At 44.7% G+C, this 21,851-nt stretch overlaps 1 protein-coding gene and 1 long non-coding RNA gene across 10 annotated transcripts in view; one reads left to right on the top strand and one right to left on the bottom strand.

The window, feature by feature from the left end:
• Positions 1–21,851, top strand: part of RERE (arginine-glutamic acid dipeptide repeats) — a 366,156-nt gene that overhangs the window by 292,733 nt on the left and 51,572 nt on the right. For 4 of the 7 annotated variants that reach the window (XM_032495115.1, XM_032495113.1, XM_032495114.1 and 1 more), the window contains one exon: positions 19,072–19,152. In XM_032495115.1, the coding sequence (XP_032351006.1) occupies positions 19,072–19,152 (81 nt within the window). Of the gene's footprint in view, positions 1–17,783; positions 17,949–18,305; positions 18,365–18,926; positions 18,946–19,071; positions 19,153–21,851 lie in introns of those variants that run through there. The other 3 variants (XM_032495118.1, XM_032495119.1, XM_032495117.1) reach the window with 3 other exon arrangements.
• LOC116668243 lies at positions 10,996–21,228 on the bottom strand. 3 transcript variants are annotated; one of them, XR_004325320.1, is made up of 4 exons: positions 20,991–21,228; positions 18,826–18,925; positions 11,555–11,652; positions 10,996–11,328 (listed from the first exon to the last, which is right to left on the bottom strand). It is a non-coding gene; the product is annotated as an uncharacterized LOC116668243 (long non-coding RNA). The 3 variants fall into 3 exon arrangements; XR_004325321.1 differs by lacking the exon at positions 18,826–18,925; XR_004325319.1 differs by lacking the exon at positions 20,991–21,228 and having other exon boundaries at positions 18,826–19,064.

Genomic DNA, 21,851 nt, shown 5'->3' with positions numbered 1-21,851 from the left:
CAAGCAGGACTTAAAGAAAAAAAAAACACATGAAGGAGCTTGATGAGTAAAAAAGATGTATTTCCTTATTATATAGAACACTTCTTTCATCCTTTATTAGGCCATGAGAATTTTTGTTCCCACTGACAGTTGTCCTAGACGATGTTGAGAAGGTCCCACCACCCTGCCTGCCTGTAGCCGGAGCAGCCGCGTCTTCTGCGGCCTGGGAGAGGCTATGAACGCTGACCCCGGGTCCCAGCGCTGTCCCCAAATTAACCAGCGGAAAGAACCCACTGCTGGTGAGCGAGAGTTCCCTGAATGTTTGCTGCCACTGTGTCCTGTTATTTTTTTGGTTTGTGATTTGGTCAAAAACAGGAAACTCTAGTTTCTCATCAGTATTTCTTATCCTACCTCCTACCTCCACTTCTGCTGTTCTCAGATAACTCCCCATCTATCTGTAGAAGACCACCTATTGTGACATAAAGTTTGGTGGAAAAAAACAAAAGTGTTGGTAAGCCTGCTTCTGGTTGAGTCTGTGTCTCAGACCAGTTTTTGAACCCTGGGCAAGTCATTGGTCTTCTCTAAAAAATTAAAGTGGTAACTAAATGATGAGGCCCCTTCTCGCCCTGAAAGGCTTAGGTACTGATAATAGGATTTGTCACTGAAGAAACATTTATTAAATGCCCGACTTACTTGTGCGAAGGACTCTTCCAGGGGCCCCAGACAGGACCTCCCCACCTCAAGGAGATAGGTTCTAATGGCAGTGGTGGTCGTGGTGCCCCAAACCCGGTGCCTGGCCGAATGTGGGAGATTCCAGGGTGGGGCGCACAGAAGGGTGGGAGGACGCGGAGGACGACAGAGCCCAGGCATGAGCTAGCAAGCGTGCTTGTTCAGAGTCACACCAGTGGGCAGTGAAGACACTCAGGAGTCCAAGCCGGACAGTTCAGCGCGAGATCAGCTCCGTGGCAATGTCGCACAGGATCCCTGACAGAGGGTCAGGGTGGAGATGTGGAGGGGGGGAACGCAGGCCAGCGGGGGCAGTGGCGGGGACAGTGGTGGCCGGCGCACGGCACGGGTGCCACCCCCTTCCTTCTTCTTGCCTTTCTCGCAGACATTGTTTAACACAGCACTGTCTACCCCTGAACTGAAATGAAACTCAGAATCTATTTTTTCTTAATATATTTTTATTGAAGTATAGTCTGTTTACAATGTTGTGTTAACTTCTGGTGTACAGCACAATGCTTTAGTCATACAGGATCATTCATGTATTTGTTTTCATATTCTTTTTCACCATAAGTTACTATAAGATGTTGAATATAGTTCCCTGTGTTAATACAGTATGAACTTATTGTTTATTGGATTTTGTGAGGAATCCTCCTGTATTTAGAAGCGAGAGACACCCTGTCAGAGTTCAGCAGGTGTTCTGTGTAATTCAAGGGGTCTGTAGATATAATTCTTGGTGTATTTGTGGGAGAGGGCGAGCTGTGAGTCTCTCTACCCAGCCATTGTGGCTCAGCACCCCCCTCAGAATCCATTTTAACCCAGCTTCTCATCCAGGCACTTGTGCAGGGTGGGCGCTAGGGCCAGAGTGATAGCTGGAGGTCCCGGCGCACTTTAACTGCATGCTGAGGAGTGTGAGCTCTTTATTCTGAAACAGAGAAGTGCCATACTCGGTGCTGGCATTCTAAGAAAGGATGACCTTTATTTACATCAATGGAACAGCAGTTACACAGTGTAGGGTCTTCAGTGGTGCCATCTTTCTGGGGTCTAGAAAGTTTTTAATAAGCCTAGTTTGACTCTGTTAGGTAAAACCAGAGTCTCATAAATCTAGCTGAGTTGTGGAAGCATGGTTGTCCTCCCCAAGAATTCCTGTCTTTTTTTAGGTACAAAGTTAAAGAAAAGATTTCCCCATAAAGCCTCTATAAAAGTTTTGCTTATTAAAAAGATACATACTCCCTCCCGAGTTTAAATTGGCATACACTTTTTTCATCATAAGGATGTAATTTCTAATACATCATGGATACTGTCATTTGAAAATAAAAGTGTCCTATCACTCTTTTAAACACATCCAGTGCATTTTGAATGCCATTGTGATTTATACCCATTATCTATTTTATTTTATTTTATTTTATTTTATTTTATTTTATTTTATTTTATTTTATTTTATTTTATTTTATTTTTTAACACCTTTATTGTGGTATGATTCCTGTATGGTAAACTACACATATTTCAGATGAAAAATTTGATGAATTTTGATAGATGTATACACCAATGAAGCCACCACCATAATCAAGATAGCTAACGTTTCCATCACTCCCCAAGAGGTGCAGATCTCAAACTCCCAATTTATCCCTTCTCACCCTGTTTTCTCCCTGGTAACCGTAAGTTTATTCTCTATGTCTGTAAGTCTGTTTCTGTTTTGTAGATAAGTTCATTTGTGTCCTTTTTAAAATATTACACATATAAGTAATATCATATGGTATTTTTCTTTCTCTTTCTGGGTAGTATTCCATTGTATTATGTATGTGTACGTACACACACACACACAGCCTCTTCTTTATCCAGTCTTCTGTCATTAGACATTTAGGTTGCTTTCATGTCTTGACTGATGCTACTGTGAACATTGGGGGGTGTGTATATTTTCAAATTAAAATTTTCTCCAGATGTATGTCCAGGAGTGGGATTGCTGGATCATATGGTAAGTTAATTTTAGTTTTTTAACGAACCTCCATATTGGTTTCCATAGTGGCTACACCAGTTTACATTCCCACCAACAGTGTAGGAGAGACCTATTATCTATTTTAAAAATACATGAATGGGTTCCTTTTTAGCAGTAATATTTTACAGTTTATCTCCCTGCTTTAACTTATATACATAGTAACTTTTCAGTCTAGTTCCCTGTAGACTTTATTCCTGATGTAAAGTATTTTGCGCTTGAGAGTCTATTGTCAGATCAGTCTTTTCCACTCCCTGCAACAGAAGTGTGTGTATCAGTCATGCATGCTTGTTACTTCCTTTAGCAGTAAAGCTCTAAGTGTTAAAAAAAAAAAATCCTTTCTGATTATCTTATCATAATAATTATTAGTGCAAGTTAATCAAAACAAGGTATAAATGTTGATAAAATTTTACTTTTGTTTAATGTTTATTGGAAATTAGATGAGTCATTTTTAAAAGCACATTAGTTCTTTTTTTCATTGAAATATAGTCAATTTACAATGTTGTGTTAAGGTCTAATGTACAACATAGTGATTCATTTATATATATATATATTCCTTCTCATATTCTTTTTCACTTTAGGCCGTTACAGAGTATTGAATATAGTTCCTTTAAACACATTAGTTCTTGGATCAGTATTACTTATTGTTAGAATGAGGCCATGTTCTGCATCAATTTATTTCTTTAAAAAATTTTTTTTTATTATTTTGCATCAATTTTATTCCAGCTCTACTTATTTGTAGATGTAAGTGCTCAGAAATAGATAGGAATGATAGTTTTGTCACTCGGTTATTAAATTCCTTCCATAATCAAAAAATATAATTTATCATCAGGCATGATTTTCAGTAAACTATCAGATGACACCTCCACTTGATCTTCCCTCAATTTTGTTGAAAGAATTGGAAAGTACCTGACTTGCATGAGGCTTCCTATTGTGACCTTAGACTTAGTCACTGTGTCAACATGAACATTAGTGTCTTGAATTGACCCTTTGTTTGGTGCCTGGAGTTTCTGCATCAGGGGCAGTGCCGCCTAGGAGCATTCCAGACTGGAGAGAGGAGTGCCTCTTGTGTATGTAGAGGGAGGAGGGTGATTGCAAAAGGGAAGGTGGGGGAGGACAGCTGCGCCCTCCCTGCGGGGTGTGTTCTCAGGCAGGTGAATTTTAGCAAAGAAAATACGTGAAAGTTGAAGGTTTGGAAAGGAATTCTTTGAAAACTATTTGAGTCCATGTACTCTTAAGAAAGTCTTTTCATGTCTGCCACCCTAGTTTGCAGACCATGGACCCACAAATCTTGCTCGCCAGGCCCACTTATGGGCGCTGGGAAAAACCAGAGAAGATCAGGCCCTGGTAGGATCTGGGCTGGCTGGGTGGAGAGGGCAGCCTGGGAGCCTTACAAACATCTTCCAGGATTCAGTCGGTCAGCCATAGGCATTATACATGGCTTTGGTGATTAAAGGATGAATAAATTACTGCCCTTGCCCTCCAGGAGTTTATAATCTGAGCTCATGTTATAAAACAAAACAAAACAGCCCCCCCCCCCCCAAAAATGACAGAAGTCAAAATCCTCTACGAGATCTTGTTTAATAAGTTAAAATAAGTTATTAAATGTTTGCATTTTTTAATGTTTTGATAACTAGATTTCAATATAACTGGTTTCCTTTGTAATCTCATTATATTTTAGTCATTTAAAAACCATTTTTAGAAGAGGTTAGGCTTTACCAGACTGCCAAAAGGGCCATGGCACAAAAAAGATGAACTGTGGTCTGAGTGCTGGCCTCTTCCAAATACCACATAGTTTCCAAAGAGCCCTAGACGACCATTTCAATGAAGTGGTTTCATGGAAGGACGCCACCTAGACATTATGCTGGGTAGGACTGTGGTTACTGGCTTGGGGCATGCCCCAGAGATGTGTAAAATGTTGCATTAGACTATCAGACTCAGACCTGGATTAGTCGGCCCTCCCCATCTGCAGATTCTGCATCTGTGGATTCAGCCAACTATAGATGGAAAATATTCAGGGAAAGAAAATTCTAGTAAGTTCCAGAAAGCCAAACTTGAATTTGCTGCACAGCAGCAACTATTTACATAGCATTTACATTATATTAGGTATTGTAAGTAATCTAGAGATGATTTAAAATGTGCATAAGTTATATGCAAATACTCTGCCATTTTATATAAGGGACTTGAGCATCCGTGGATTTTGGTGTCCTGGGGACTCCTGGAACCAGTCCTCTCCAGATACTGAGGAACAGCTGTATTATCAAGCATTATCTGAAGGATATTAGTCTCTCTTTTAATTCAGTTTACTGTCAAGCATTAGGGAATCATCCCCAGAATCGCCAGGGGGGCATGGTTCTCAAGGGTCATTGGCGCCCCCCGCCCCCGCACCTTCCACCTTAAGAAATCGAGTGAGGGAGAAAACTGTCATTGACTCTAGATTGCGTTTGGTAACAGTTGAGTGTGTTCTTGGTTTTATCATTAAGTAATCTGAACCCATGGCTTCTTGGTTATTGTTTGGTTTGTTTCTTTAACATCTCAATATTCATTACTTTCTTCCCAGCATTTTCTTAGGCAAGTGATTGGCTCCACGCACCAGGTCCCCTGACTTGAAGCTGCAGAGCTGCATTTAGATCAGGTTTCTTGCATGCTGCTGACTTTATCTCATTTACAGTATCAGATTTCTGTTGCCATACACTGTGTGATCTGGGCCTCCCCACAGCTTTTTAACAATTAGTAATCGAGCAGGAAGTGTGTTTTTATTACAGTTGCCTTTTGAGTTTGATTTTACAATCGTGTAGTGTTTGGCCGAGAGCAGAGGTGGGGAAGTGGCCCTCTGAAACACATTTTTGACAGAGAGAAGTCTGTTGTTTCAGCCGCTTGGCTATCTGTCAGCAGTTCTCAGACTTCCCCCTTGTGCTGGTTGCCTGGCAACCTGGGGCTGGAGCAATCAAACCGTGGCCAGTGCTTTTCCAAGCCCAGATTGGGAGATGATTTATTGGTGGAACTGTAAGCACAGTAAACCCAGGCCTCAGAAATGGACCTTTTTTTCCTCTCTCTTTTTTAAACCAGTTTATAAAAACCACATCAAGAAAAAATAAGAGGGAAAGAATATCGACTGGAGGATTTTGTAGCAAAAATTTTAAAGAATAAAATTGAGGCCTATAGTGAGCTTGTTATTACGTGTCTATCCACATGTGTATAGGATGATATTTTTACTTATGTGGATTATTACCCTTTTTCCCTTTTATTTTACTGGAACACTCAGCATTGTAAAAGTTAGTGCTTTTTTTGGGTAAATTAGGATACTTGGGATGTCATCTTACCATGAGAAACCTAGCCCAGGAAATGTTCATGCCTCGCCTGGGGTCATCGGTGAAGCTTTGGTAGAATCAGGCACAGAACCAGAGCCCAGCTTTGCTGATGCCTGTGTCCATATTCTGGATTTAATGCAGTAAGCATACAATGCTGATTGCTCTTCTCCCTATGTTTCAAAATTAGCTGAAAACTCCAAAGACCCTGCATTACTGTGTGCTGTGTTAAGGGTGCTTAAATGGTCTTCCCCTGCATATGTGTGTGGAGTCGGTGTGGGCAAGGGAAAGCTGTCCTTGTAGGACAGATCAATTCTGAACTTTCAGATTCTTACTACTTTCTGCTTCTGCCTCCCCTACCCCCAGTGTATAATTATAACTTTTTAACTTTGAAAATTATCCCATATTGATTAATGTTTGCTATAGAAGTGAGTTTTAAAGCTCTTTTGGCGGGGAGAGTATAGCTCAGTTGGTAGAGCACGGGCTTAGCATGCACAGGGTCCTGGGTTCAATCCCCAGCACCTCCATCAAAAATAAATAAATAAAAACTTAACTCCCCTGCCCCCCAGAAGCTCTTTTTGAGGATCCTCCTGCATAGAGTCTCAAATACACCCTCCAGTATTGCAAATGAGGAATATTTTGGGAGGCATTCTGCATGGGGGGGGAGGGGACAGAAGAGCCTCAGCCTGATTTAGCAGGCTAAGCATTTCCTAAGCATTTCTTTTTGTAAAATTTTAAGGAAATACTTTGAAGCTGAGATTCCACTCTGCATGCTGCCCAGAGTATCCAACTGTGTATGTAAATGCACTATTACTATATTTGTATTCCTTATAAATATACAGATCGAATCTGTTTGTATGTGTAATTTACACACAGCTGTGTTCATGCTCCCTTAATACCAATATTTTCAGCAAGAGTGAGGTATCCTGGGAGTGCTGTTTCAAACAAAAGCCAGCAGAGCAGCCTCAAGGCAGGGCCATTATCAGCCCCTGATGTGGAGAGAAAACACACACACACACACACACACACACACACACACACACACACACACACACACACACACACACACACACACACACACACACACACACACACACACACACACACACACACACACACCACACACACACACACACACACTCCCTCTCTCTCTCTCTCGCTCTCGCTCTCTCGCTCTCCTCTCGCTCTCTCGCTCTCTCGCTCGCTCTCTCGCTCCCTCTCTCCCTCTCTCTCTCTCTATGGGTGTCCCGCATGGGGGTAATATGAGACCGAAAGTGTCCCTGTCATACAAAGGGAACAGTGGTCAGACAGGGATCTGCCTTATAACCATGTTTTGCATTTTGTAATTGAAATACACTCCCCTTCCCTTCTCACCCTGCTGTACTTCCTAAAGGGATCACTGATTTTCCTCCCATTTTGGAGAGCATTTAAAGTGACCAAACTTAAAGGAGGAGCCCTGGCCTTTATGAAAGGGAAACAAAGTCCAGGAGCTCCTTCTGTGGGCGCCCTCGGAGCTGGACAGGGCCTCAGCTTCCCGCCTGGGGAGTGGGGCTGATTGTAACAGCGTCTGGATTTGATTGAGTTCTTCTGGAAGATACGTTTCACTTAATTTGAAATAACAGGTCTTTATGATTTTATTTCAGTTAGGACTATATGATATCATTGTCCATAATTATAACAATCTATTTATTTTACCTCCCTACTTGAGAACTTTTAGTGCCTTAGGAGTTTTAATGTTTTACCAAAAAGGAGCAAAAGGAACATTCTAGACCTGTGCTATCCAGTATGGTAACCACTAACCACATGGAGCTGTTGAGCACCTGAAATATGCTAGTCCAAGTTGAGATGTGCTGTTAGAATAAAATACACAGTGAATTTCACAGACTGCATAGGAAAGAGAGAATGTGAACTATTTCATTCATCATTTTTATATTGATTGCATATTGAAATAATATTTTGGATATATTGACTTAAGATGTATTATTACTATTAATTTTATGTTTCTTTAAAAAACATGGCTACTAGAAAATTAAAGTTACATGTTTGTCTCACATTTGTGGCTCGCATTCAGTTTTTATTGGGCAACCATTGATTTAGACTCCTCTAATTATAATTTTTGCAAAAGGTTTCCCACTAAAGATTCCTCCTTCTTTGTTCTCTTGTAACTTACAGACAAGCCACATTTCTTTTTCCAGTTTATTCTTCTTTCCTCCTGTGTGGAGATCTACTTTGTTAAAGAAGGTAAACTTTTTAGTGACTTCTTTATGAGCCACTTGACAGGGACATTTACCTGGAGACAGCGGTGGTATCGCAGGGAGAGAAGGCGCCTCGAGGGCCCATTTGGGTTCTGTTATTAGTGTTGGGTTATTTTTAATGTGGGTGTAGCTGGGCAGCCATAATTGGTAGGAGGTGTTTAGCTGGCGCTGTTTCTACATCTGTTAATGCTGCTGCTTAACTAGCCAGTTCTCGTTTGACTTGAAAGTGCATTGAAGCGTGCTGCTCTGACACCCACCCAGCGGCAGGGCTGTTAGGCCTGCAGTAGTAAAAGCACTTCAGCTGCTCAGTGTAATCATCTAGACTCCGAGGGTCGTAGAGACAGAGACGTGTAGGAAGGCTCAGTGGCCTTCTTAGAGGGCACAGTTGCTATGTAACCCACCCACCAGGAGGTCATTTTCCTACTGGGCATGTGGTCTTTGAGTGAAAAATAGTGACTTTTATTTGATGTTTGAGACCACCTGGTAAGGATCAGCACACAGGAATGCTGAGAAGGGACCTCCTCATCGGCTTTGCTCTGGGTGCTAAGCTGGCATCGTGGAGTGGGACAGCGTGGTTTCTCTGGTGAGACGTGTACGTTTGAACCAACCAGAAATTTGGTGTCGCGTTATTTTGTAGGTAGTCATTGGAGAGTCAGAAACTCAGCAGTGAGCACATATCAGGAGACCCTGAGTCAAGCTGAAGGGCAGATCCTGGGAAGTCGAACAGCACTGTAGGAAAACCCAGCCAGCTCACCCCCCAGGTGCATTATGACAGGTTCATTCCACAGCCACAGTGATCACCTGCTCCGTGTGTCAGGTGCTGGAGATCCCTTGTGCATTCAGGGTCCTGTCATGTGGCAGTGAGGGCTCAGTGTCAACACAGAGCAGAGGAAGGTCGTAGAGAGTAAGAGGGCCTGCAGGTTGTCTGAAGACGTCTGATTGGAGGGTGCTTTACTGGCTCATTTAATTAATAGTTGACTGACTTTGAGGTTAAAGTTTTTAGTGGTTTTTGTAATGAATCTCATATTGATTTCCTATTGCCGCACAACGAATTACTCCCAGCAATCAAAATCACCTCAGCTTAAAACCATGATCATTTGTTCTCTCTCTCAGTTTCTGCAGGACAAGAATTTAGGAATGGCTTAGCTGTGTGGCTCTGACTTGGGGTGCTTCCGTGAGGCTGCAGTCAGGTGGTGGATGGGATGGGAGTCATGTTGAAGGCTCCTTCACTTGTGAGTCTGGACTAGGAAAACTCAGATGGCTGGGGGCTGAACAGCTGGAGCTGCTGAGGCCACTATGCCTATGTGGTCTCCTCAGCAGGGCAGCTTCAGGATAACCACACTTCTTAACGTGGTGGCTCAGGGCTCCAAAGACACGTGTCTGGAGAGGGAGAGGCAAGCAGAAGCTGTGGTACTTCTCATGTGTGGCCCAACCTCGGATGTTACCCAGAACCGATTCCGCCTGTTGGTCAAGACAGTTAGGGTCCACCCAGACTCAAGGGCGGGGACAGAGACCCACATCTCAGCCGAAGAGTATCTTCACCACACTGCAGGAGCAGCATGTGAGATGGGAAGGAAATACGGTCTGTCACAAATTCAAAGCTCTTGTGGGCAGATGTGTTTCAGTTTGTTTTGTTTCAAGTGTATAATCCTGTCTGTGAAGTGAGAGTATTGACCACTTAGATGTGCTAAAGCTTCCTTCCGACCTTGACGTTCTCCTGGTCTACTATTATTACACATATGGCGGGGAGTGAGTGTGGGGTTGATGAACTGCCCAGCTTTTGTAGACATCTCTGGAGCGCAGCAGCGGACGAGTCAGCTGGGAGTAGGAGGCCTGCTGGGCTCTTCCTGCTGGCCTCAGGCACCCTAGGACCTGGCGTTTTAGTCACCCTTTGTGTTTCTCTAGCTAATCTTCTGGAGCCAGGGTGGATAAAACAGGGATGAAACCAGGAGCTGTCACCATTCTCATGAACAGAGGCGGGTAGAAGAATCAGGGCAGGATCGTGTTAGACCTGCCTTCCCCAGTTCTCATTCTCATGCTCTTTGGCCTTCGGAAGACTGGCAAGGAAGGGAAAGGAACCAGGAAAGGGAATGCTTTGGCATTACTCCTCCACGACAGTGGGACAGCTGCCATGTTTGACCCTAGAGAAGACCTCTTTTAGAAATGGGCAGGCTTGGATTTGGATTTCTGTTCTAACCATCAAATCTTTTGGGATAAGGCAGGGAAACAGGTCCTTTTGCAAAAACTAGGATTTATTTAATATCAGAGATACCCTGAATTCCCAGGTCAGACAGTTGACACAACAGACTGTGCATTAATAGGGTCTCTCTTTGGAAAGAGCTTAGCCACCCTCTTCTCTCTTTGTAGGAGAGAGGCTGCATGTCTGACCGTGGCTCCCAGGGATGGGGAACTAGAGGCTTCCACTGTCGAGGCCCAGACACTTGCCCTGCACGCGAGCACACGGAAGCCCTGACAGAGGGCTGGTGACCTAGACAAGGAAGTAGTGATTTAGTGGCAGAGCCACGTACTCTGAGCCATGTTGTTTTGTGGGGTTTTTTTTGGGGGGGGGTAATTAGGTTTATTTACTTACTTATTCTTAGAGATGGTACTGGGGATTGAACCCAGGACCTCATGCATGCGAAGCATGCGCTCTGCCACTTACTCTGCCACTTTCCTCCCTCTGTGGAAAAAATTTTAACATGGTTATACAGCATACAACCTCTGACACTTCTGCTTCCAAGAGCAAGTGTTTATATGTAAAATTTCCTTTATAGGTTTTTTTTTTTTAAAGACGATTAATGCCCTTTAATTCCTCTGATATAAGTAGATACAGAGGATTTTTTCTGCACTGAGATTCCAAGCAGTTAATCCTATTTTGAAATCTCATTTACTTCTCCACCTTTCCTGATTAGCTATGGATTGGGACAGGATTTTAATTTATTTAAACTTAGGTTTCTTCATCTTCATCTGTAGAATGGACCCAGTGACACGAATCTTGGAGAGTATGTTGAGGAGCTCTGAGGAGGGTGTTGTCAGGGCCCATCAGTGTCCTTGTAGAGATGGTGATGTCCTGAGACAAGAGAAGATGTTACTCTGAATAGAAAGCGTGGGTACAAGTCTTGAGTTGGGGAAAAGTAAAAATGTCAGGTCTAGGGAGAGATTTGAGAATCATCAATAAAAATGTCATTATTACTTTAAATTGTTATCCTACTCGCTGTTTTTAAACTATAACAAGTTTAATGAAACTATCAACTAGTTACCCTGGAATAATGGTAGTAAGTTCCAAATGTACTTACAAGGTTGAGTCAGAAATCAGCAGCAACATCGGAGAGGTCTTGGGAGCGCCCACCGTGGTTTGCTGGCACGTCTCCTCCTGGACACTTTGGTTCTGGTGCTATTTATTGAAAAAGTCATACTTTACTTGGCTCACCCTTTCTTTGATGTGTTAAATATTTTAAACCAAAAACCAAATGATAACTTTTCAAAGCAATGTCAGTAGTCTGCCTCCAGCTGGAAGTAGCTATGAGGTGATGGGAATCTGTAGCAAACAGGATTGCATGGGTGAAGAGCAGCAGGTCCTAATCTACTGGCTGGTCAGTAAGAGCCACTGATGAACAGGTAGGCGCCGTGTGGTACGGTGTTTGGAAAGGCTTTTATGTCTTCTGCTTGGCATCAGTGTTCTCTTTTTTCACCCCTCATTAACATAGGCCCACATCTAGGAAACGTCTTCCGTTTTCTTCTGTCACTCTGTGTCTTCAGAAGAGCAGTGGACATACACCTCTTACTCCCAGCCTGGCCTTTGGGCTTACACCTTAGTATTTCTGCTGGGGGACTGTGGTTTACTTACTTATTTGCAGATCTACCTGTTCTTCAGTCCCCTAAGAAGCGGTAAGTTATTAGCATAAAATTTTGTGCAGAAAATAGGGTAGAGCAGAAGGAGCCATTTTCACAGTGGGACTCATTTTAATACCTGCAGTGTTTTCCAAACAGTTATGTAAGAAGGACTGAGTAGAAGTGGCTTTTCAGAGGTCCTAGTGAGTTTCTGACTGTGATACACTAGTTAAAATTCACCAGAGGGAGTTAATTTTGAAGGCTCTCAGCCAGGGGTTAATGCAGAGTTATCTTGCGTCTAGTTTTGTAACGTAGCCCCTGTCTTCTGGCTTCGCTTCTGCGCTGTAGACACAGGTCAGACCCAGCACTTGGGACGCGCCATGTTGGGAGTTCCACGTGTAGATGCAGGATGAGCACACCTTATTACTCTTCTGTGTGCAGTCCGGCTTATTGTTAAGAATAATTTTTTTTGTGATTGGTAGGGCAGGCATTTTATGGCCAATTTAAAAGATGAACGAACCGAAGCAAGCATAAGTTATGAGAATATAGCCTTTACTTGTCCTTTTGTAGGTTTCTGGAAACACTCAGAATCCTGCAATGCAAAAACACAGGCAACCGATGCCCAGCACTCCCCTGATCCACACACTGTCTTCGACTCTGTTCTTAGGCCTCACCCCACACTGAGGTTCCCCGATTATTTACATTTGTCACCTTTAATCCTTTCACACTGCTTCAAGAATTTGTGGCATATGGTTAGTTTTCCCATCTGTAAAATGGAGATACTGGTAGTCCCAGCCTTGTAAGGTTGTCATGATGCTTAAATCAGTCAGTTCAGTGAATATGTGTATATACATGTGTGACTGAAGCATCGTGCTATACATCAGAAATTGACAAAATATTGTAAACTGACTATACTTCAATTTAAAAAAGTAAAAAAAAAAATTAGTTCACGAAGAGCCTTTAAGATAGTGCTTGGCATCATAGGCACGCCGGAGCACTGTGCAGCGCTAGCTGCTGTCGTTGTTAAACAGGGTGGTGTTTCCCTACCTTCTTCACATCATGACATGTAACAGTGACCCTGCAGGCCCCAGGCCAGCCCTGCCAGCCTGAGGGGCCAGCAAGGCAGCCAGTTGCCCTCAGGCACAGGGCTTGGGAGGCTCCGGCCTGGGGCAGGCCCAGCAGTGACATGAGGCACTTTTGAACGTGTTACTTTGTCATCAGAGAAGATGCTACCGCACTTTGACCCAATTATGTTTATCCCTATTAAGTATCTCCCATTTCAAAGTGGTTGCGTCTAAACAGTCATGTCAGACTTCCTTTACGGAAGAGAGGAGCAGACCAGATCCTGGGGCTTCAGAGTTTGAATCTCATGTTCTTTCCATTCTACCAAAAATGAGAAATGCAGTTTTCCAGATTCTGTTAAAACCCAGAGTTAACGTAAGTAGTGTGTTCATATAACTCACTGTTGTTTAAAGCCAGGAGTTAAATGTTCTCTACCAGGAACTTCAGATCGAAAGTAGAAAACTATAGCAATCTGTCTAAAAACTGGAGCATAATTATGTAGCAGGATAGAAGTGCTAATTATCACTATGGCAATCATAGGACAGTACTTAGATGTTTGAAATTAACATTTTGTATACCTTAACACAATGTTATATGTAAAAATACATTTCAGTAAATAAAATAAAGTGAAAATTGGAGCACAATCACAACCTGAGTTGTAAAACAAAGCAAAGAACGATCTTGCCAGAAATACATCTGTATTTATATTTGGATCTCATCTGTAGGGACTCAAAAATAGGAAAGGACTTGTTTTGTGCTCTCAAGGGACAGGAGGGTGATTAGAAACAAACAGCACCAGAGAAACCAGTGCCAACACCCAAGGAACCTCAGCTCGTGGATCCGAGAGTGGCCAGATTGCGTGCCTGGGGAGCATAAAAATAAAAAGCAGGGCTGCCGAGTGCTTGGAGCGACGACCCAGCCACAGCTCCCGCCTCGTAAATAAACGGTCTTTCTCCTTCATACTTGGCAGCTTAGCCTTCTAATATCTAAACACCATCAGGGACTGAAAAGCTAATGGACATAGACATAATTCATGAGGCCTTGAATTTCAGTACTGGAAGTGCTGGATTTCAGCTCAACTGCTGGAATGCTATTAAGAAGCAGACTGTATCTGTGAACTTTCGTTTAGAAGCTTTATAGCACCTGTCTGTTTGTAAGTCGATAGTGTTAATTATTAAATTAAAGTCTTAAAAACTTCAGGGTCTTCCTTTGAAGAGAGATGAATTAATAGAAGGAAAGGAGACCACAGCCTGTTTAACATATCAGCCTATTCTAATTCTTGACGGAGCTGAGTGGGTTGGCTTTGTTTCGATTTTAAAGGCTACTCTGCATTTCTGGTAAACCACAAGGTAAAGGCTGGTCTCTGAGAAGCAGATGTTTTGCCAGTTCTGAGGCCTTGTGGCTTTCCATAGAGAAGTAACAGTACAGGCCACATGAAGCTTTTGCTTCCTTTTTTTTTTTTTTAAAGTGAGGCCAATGGTGCTTTGCACTTGATAGCATAGTCATTGATACACATTGACAGCAGTGGTCTGTGTTCACCGTCAGATGTCAAATTCATATTTCTGGAAGTAGTTTGCTTGAATTGTCTATAATACAAGTGTTCCCAGTGCACTTGGACTATAGATTTAGCCTTAGAAATAGTAGGAGAGTCTTGGATGATATTTAAAGCCAAGGGAGCAGTGGAAATCATACTGAGGGCAGTTTGGAGAGCAGCAAACCTAGAACAAAGCTGGGGAAGACTCTAATATTTAGAGGTTGAGTAGAGAATGAAGCAGGTAGGTGGTAAGAGGAAAATCAGCAGAATTTGGTGTCACGGAGCCAACAAGGTCAACTCTATTATCAAAGTTTGAAATGGATCCTTTGGCCTTTAACAGTCTGTTTCCACTGTGACCACCCTAGCCCAGGCCCCTGTCATCTCATGGTTTGTTTCACTTGTATATCAAAAACTTGGGAACTCCAACTGCCTGACACTATAGGGAGGCAAAGTGGTATTTAAGATGCAACTCCTGTCTGTTCAGAGTTTATAGACTCTGTGAGTACACGAGAGCTTATGCAGATAAATCAATGCTACGTGACTGGGAGGGGATGGTCAGGGAAGTTTCATTTTGTAGTTGGAGGGATTTGAGCCTGAGGTAAAGTGGAGGTGTCTTGGGTAGGCTGTGGAGAGGAGTATTAAAGGTATCCCAGAGTCTGGAGTTCAGACAAGGTTGTAGCACAAGCCAGCTGGCATTACTGGATGTCTGGTTGGAAAGGTAGGCAGGGGCAGGATCATGGTGGGCCTTGAATTCAGGGCTAAAGGGTGTAAACACCACCCTGACGAGGTCAAAGAGCTATTCTTAGGTAGGGGCTGGAGGCAAGATGGTGTAGGCCCATGATAAAACCTGTGGTTTTGAAAAAAAATTTTGGCAGAGGCTTGTAAGTGGCTGGATGGGGGAGATGGGTTAATAGGCCCATCTAGGAAAGAAAGGATAAGGGTTTGGTCTGGGACTAGAGTTAGAATGGCCAGGAAAGGAAGACACTGAAAGACCTTTCTTAGGAAGAATACCGAGGACATGGTGATTTGATTTGGGGGCCAAATGGAAAGGGCAGAGTCACAGGTAATGGTACCAGGACTGCAAATGGTTCCGTCTGTAGACTCTTCCACTGTGCAGACAGTCTGGCAGTAGTGCTGGGCATGGGTTTTGGAGCCTGGATTTGAATTCTGCCTTTACCGCTGAGGAGTTGGGTGGCCCTGGTCTGGTTACTTAACCATCCATGCCTCAGCTTCCTTGTCTGTAAAATGGAGATGATAACACTACTTCCTTCTAGGTTGTGAGGACTTTGAATTAATATATATGAGGCTCTTGGCACATAGTAGGTACTTAATAACTAACTGGTGAATGGATGATGTTTAGAGGATTATAACAAGTAGAAGAATCAGGATCTGAACTCAAGTTTGCCCAGCTCCACCTGCTGTTCCAGATTGTCTTTCTCAGATGCTTCCTTCATTGTGCTGGCATGAAGGCACAGTGAACCTGCTGTGTGTCCTTTGGTATTGAGCCCACGTTCGGATTGCCTGGTCCTGCCATTCTACCATCTGACTTGCGCCAGACTGTCCGCCTCAGCTTTGTATAGACTCTTCCTGTCCAGTAACCCACTTGCCATCCACTGCCTCTGTATTTCCTGGTGGGCCTCCCTCCCACCATGGCCCTGCAAATGCTGCCTGTCCTTTGTGATCTGGCCTTGGTGAAGGCGTGCTGGACAACTATAGTCCATCCCTCTTCTTGGCTCCCTTGCCGCACTGGTGAGCTGCCCTTCACTACTTTATGCTTGGCTGACTTTAGTCTCAGATGGTTCTGTAATGACTCCATGCACATTTATCTTACCTGCAAAAAATGAATTAGGTTTTTTTTTGAATCAGTTTTAATAAAGGTGCATGGCTACCTTTTTAAAAAATTGTTATTTAAAAAATACCTCCCAGTGTTACGTGCTCAGGAAATACTTAAATTCTTAAAGAATGGATTAAGAAATTAATTCTCAAGGCTGAGGTTGAGTCCAGGGCCCCCTCATCTCACGCCTGGGTTCTCTCACCAGCCTCTTTATTGTGTTGCAGCCAGTCTGTTTCTAATCCACGCAGAGGGCCCCACGGCCCCTGCAGCAGCCCCTGTCCAGTCTTTTCATGAACGCCCATGCTTAGACATCTCTGCTGCCCTACAGTGAGACCATAACTCTGCAGCCTGGCCTAGAAGGCCCTCTGCAACCCGATCCTCTCCTGCCTCTTCAGTCTTACCTGCTGCACTCAGTCTGCAGTTCCCAGAATGTTCTGTGTGCCCTTCCTGGCTGACTCCTCTGCAGGAGCCCACCTGGCAGGCTCTTGCTCTTCCTTGTCACTTCCTCTGAGACCGCAGCAGAGTAAGTTGCTTCCTCCTCCTGGCCCCACCTACCGCCCTTTGTTCCACAACTGCTTTTCACTGGTGCCCAGAGGTTGATCTGTTTACCCATCTGCCCTGCCAGCTCCTTGAGGGCAGGGCAGCCTCATTGCTTTCCACAGCCGGGGTGGAGATGCTCTGCACATAGCCCAGGATGTGTGCTGATCATATATATCATATATTTATATGTGTATGTATGTATGTATATGTATATATAGTGTGTGTATATGTGTGTGTGTGTATATATGATACTTTTGTCAAGTAACAAAGGTCACTCTTCAGACGAGAGTAGAGCTGCTTCCTTGCACCTTGACATATTTCTCCTTTGAACCATTCGAATTATATTGAAAACTGACAGTGATGAGTCATATCTTAGAAAGGGGTGAAATCTGAAAATGCAGAGCCTCCAGGAATGGAGTAGGAGGTTACAGATCGGTCTTGCAGGCCAAGTCTGGCTCTTGGCTGAATTTGCCCGGCTGGTCTCAAACACGGGGAGTGGGAGGGACTCTCCTCCCGGTGGGCAGGTGATTTATTGGCTGGGAAGCTTCCGCGGTGATTTAGTTGTGAAACGGCGCCCTGCGAGGTGCAGGCTAATGCCCGGGCCGCGCGGGAGCGCCGCCCACCATCCCGGGCCGGAAGAGAGCGCGGGGGTCGTCGGGGACCAGCACCCCACTGCGCAGCCCCGGGGCGGCGGGCGTGCGGCCGTCGCGCTGCCGACTAGGCCCGCCGGGAGGGAGGCCTGGAGACGGAGCGGCCTGGGAAGGGCCCCGAGTGCCGGTTCGGCCCCAGCCCTTCGGGCGCCCTCTGCTCGCGCTCGACGCAGTGGGGAGGAAGTTTCTGCGCTCCACCGCCTGGGTTGAGCCCCGCAGTTGGGAAGGAGGAAACTGAGGTACCAGCGCCGGGGTCCCGAGTGCCCGGGCCGCGGGCCCGGCACAGAGCCTCGGGGTGGGGGCCGGGGCTGGTGGGCGGCGCGGCGATCCAGGCCGCCTTTTGCAGCCGCCCGTGGCCGCGCGGGGCTCTGCGCGCCGCTCAAGCCTCCTCCCCCGGCGGCAGCGGCGGCAGTGGCGGCGGCCCCAGCCCCGCGCCCCGCGCCCCCCGCGCCCCGCGCCGCGCGGCCCCGCCGCGGTCACACGCCGAGCCGCCCGGCCGCCTCCGCCCTGCGCTTTGTGGAGCGGGAGCCCGAGCCTGAGCCTAGTGACAAGCGCGGCCTCTCGCCGCCCCGGACGCTGAGTGCCGCCCGCGCCGGCCCGGCGTACCTGTAGCTGCCGGGGGTGGGCCGCGCGGGACCCCGCTTCTAGCCCCGAGGTGGGGCTGGGACGCCGGGAGTTGCCCCCCTTGCGGCGGGGAGGGTCTGCCCGGGGGAATCGGACCAAGTGAAAGTCTCCGGACTGCTAAGGAAATGGGGGGTGGGGGGCGTCGGGAAGAAGGCAGGAGTGCGCGTGATTATTTGTTCCTTGGAGTGGCTTTTAATGACGGCGATGGCGGGGCAGGCCAGCTGGGGTTCGGGCTCCCAGGGGCTTCTGCGATATCGGTGCCTTTCTGCCGAATTTCTCGGATTAACGAAAGGGCCTTTTAACCCTCGAGGGTGCCTGGAGAAAAGTCTCCAGGTTTGGTTCTGTTTCCCCCTTCTGTTCGACACTTGGGGAAGCCTCGTCCTCCGGTGGAAACCAGTTGTGCTGTTCTACTGAAACACGGAGCATATTTGTTTATACCTCCGTGGACCGATGCGGGGAGCGGAGGCACAGAGGGCGCAGACTGCTGCTTACCTCGGGCGTAGGACGTCCTTCTAAATCTGCCTGGTGTGCGGGCCTGGGGTTCTGATGGAGGCTGTCCGCGGCCTGCCGGGCGTGGGTCCCAGCTGTGCTACTGAAATATCCCCCAGCCTAGTCAGTATTCCCTAGCTCAGACTTTTTTGTGGTGGTTATTCTGCTGATTGAAGACATCTTTGCTTTGCTGACATCCTGTTTTGTTTTTTGTTTTTACATTCCATTTGTTGTTTCTTTTTATCACAGAAACGCTTCGTTAAGGGGCTCAGGCAGTACGGCAAGAACTTCTTCAGAATTAGAAAGGAGCTGCTTCCCAATAAGGAAACAGTGAGTACAATTGGACTTTATGTAACTTGATTTTTTTCCTCTTTGCTCCCGCTGCTTCTCTGCACTTGATCTTACGAAATGGTTTCCTTTAACCCTGCGTTGTGCTCGGACTCAAGCTGGCCTCTAAGATCCTATTCATTTTACTTCCTTCACTTTTAGTTTTAGCTCATGATTCTATCTAGATCGTTAAGTGACAGATTATGCTTATCCCCACCCCCAAGAAAGCGGATTTCTGAACAGAAAAGTCTGGCAACAGAGGGTTGGTTGCTGGGCGGTGGGTGTCTGGGTTGTTGGAGAGTCAACATCTAACTTTAAATACAGTGTCTGAAACAGAAAAGATCATGTCTGACTACTTTGGATTTGGTTATTGACAAAATTCATCAACAAACAATAGAGTTAAGAGTGAGTTTGTAGCTCACTATACTTTGAATTCCCGTGGGACTTTTTATTTCATGCAGCTATGTTTCAAAGAGTACTTTTAACTATTTTTTTAACCCTAGAAGTTTGCACTTTTTATTGGACAGATACATAAGAGTTCCTAGAAATTCTTTAGAACGAGGCTTTTAAAAATTCCTTTGATACTTCACAAAGCTGAGAATCAGATCTCATGAGTGCTCTTGCTAAACCTGGGGTAGGCAGGTTTGCTATGGAAAATTGAGAGTGAAGTTGTATGAAGAGAATGCTAGCAATGGAGTCATTCAGTCTTACTTGAATTTACCTATGATTTCCTGCAGGTGGTATTGGAGGAGGGTGGGGAGAGGCCTTGTGGCTAGGTCAAGGAATAGGGGAGACTGGGGGTGGAGTAGCACCAGTCACTTCCCGAAGCAGAAGTGCGCTCCAGGACCCCGGGATGGGAGGTTGAATATTCAGACCTTGAGCCGCTTCCCCCATCCCCCTTTTCGGAAGTGGAAGGAGGAGGTGGTAGAAAAATATCCATTATAAAAGCAGGTGGGTTGGTTTGGTATTTGATTTTCTAATAAGGTGTTATTTACTGATTTCCTCTTATTCAGTTTAGGTTCTTTTATTTAGTTTTTTTTTCCCTAATCGAATTGTTTCTGGACACTTTTTCTGTACCCTATCTTATAAATAGCAAGACCTCAAATTAGGAAAGAAGGTTTCTGAGATTTAAATTGGTGTCTTGCATTAATCAATCATAATACAATTAAGCTTTCAATATTTATTACATATCTAAATATGCTGAGTTGGGTCATTTTGAGAATGGTTAAACAAAAAGCTGTTTGTAGACATTAAACTAAAATATATTATGTAATCAATCTATATATATAAAATCAGTTTATTTTTTGTTCTTTCCAGAACAGTTTGGGGTGAGGTATTTAATATGGAACAATGAAAGAAATACCTTTAAGTTTTCTGAAGATTTCAGTTATTTGAAGTAAAAAACAAAAAAGCCTTTACCCAAGTTTAGGAATTTTGGTTTAGCCAAATTGGAGTGAAAATGAGAGAGATCAGTGAGCTGATACGATGGGCCAGATTATAACCTCTCAACACAAGTTTTCTCTCCCTGTGCTCTGCTGAAAGTTGTGAACCATGGAGACTTTGATACACCACATCCCTCGATAATTATTTTATCTTTCTGTTTTCAAAAATAAACTTAATAGAGATACTAAGCATTGAATCTCAAATCTAGTCTCTAACATTTGGAAATACCAGACAGTTTGCACTTTATCTGCCTTATGGAAACTGATCTGAATTAACCTTGGTAAGGGTCTTCTAATCTGTTTATCTTCTTACTCTTGGTTGTCCCTCATACTTATTGATGACGTCTGACTCAGTAAGCAGCCTTTCCTTCCCCACAGAGAAGCTCTCACTACACCAACCTTTTGAGCAGGTTCTCTCGTCTTTTTCAGGCACCTCTTTTCCAAGACTCTTTCCCATTGCTTCTCTGCCATCCCTGTTTCCCAGGGCACGTCTTCCTCAGGGCGCAGTCGTTAGAGCTGATGGGAGAGTTGTTCGCGGCACTGGAAAGTTTATTAGGGCCGACATTGGCCAACTGTCCTAGTGTCCTGCTGTCTTTTGCATGGAATTGGAGGAGGTTGGTAGCAGGGTAAATCTAAGTGCTCTAGGCGGCTGGGGGAGGCACTCATCTTACATTTTCCTTAGTTATCAGCATGGCCAAGCTAATCATTCACAGCTCCTAGGGGAGGGAGGGCGAAGGTTATTTTTCATTTTTGCTGCAGAAGATGAGAAAATTTGCAGATACCAGTGTTCTTGGTTCAAAACTTCCTTGGTAGAAATCTTCATATGGTCATGCTTTATATACACAGCAGATATCTCTAGTCTAGATACTCCACCTTCTCTTCTGTTTACCAGAGTTATTAACTCATTTCTTTGCTATTCTCAAATGACTTGAAACTTCAGAAGGGTGTCAGCATCCAAAAGAACATGCCTAATTGGGCGTGGGCTCAGGATCAGCAGCCCTGTGTTCTATTCTTGGTCTCACCGGTAACTGGTGTCTGGTGATCTCTCAACTGGGCAGTCTGCTCTGAGCTGTTCATTGGGAAGCTCAGGTCAGATCCTGCCAAGACCTGGTAGATTATTTTCTCTCAAATGATGTTTCTTTGAATGAGAATTTTATAGGTGTTACAATCTTTAAAAAGTGTTTGCACATCTTTGGCTGTCGCTGTACCTGAGAGCAAAGTCGTGGTTCTTGCCTTCTCTGTGGGGCCTCCAGCACATTA

Source organism: Camelus ferus, chromosome 13 (genome assembly GCF_009834535.1).
Source record: "Camelus ferus isolate YT-003-E chromosome 13, BCGSAC_Cfer_1.0, whole genome shotgun sequence".
Classification (NCBI taxonomy): domain Eukaryota; kingdom Metazoa; phylum Chordata; class Mammalia; order Artiodactyla; family Camelidae; genus Camelus; species Camelus ferus.
The sequence above is the reverse complement of the archived record's forward strand: the minus strand, read 5'-3'. Positions and strand labels throughout refer to the sequence as shown.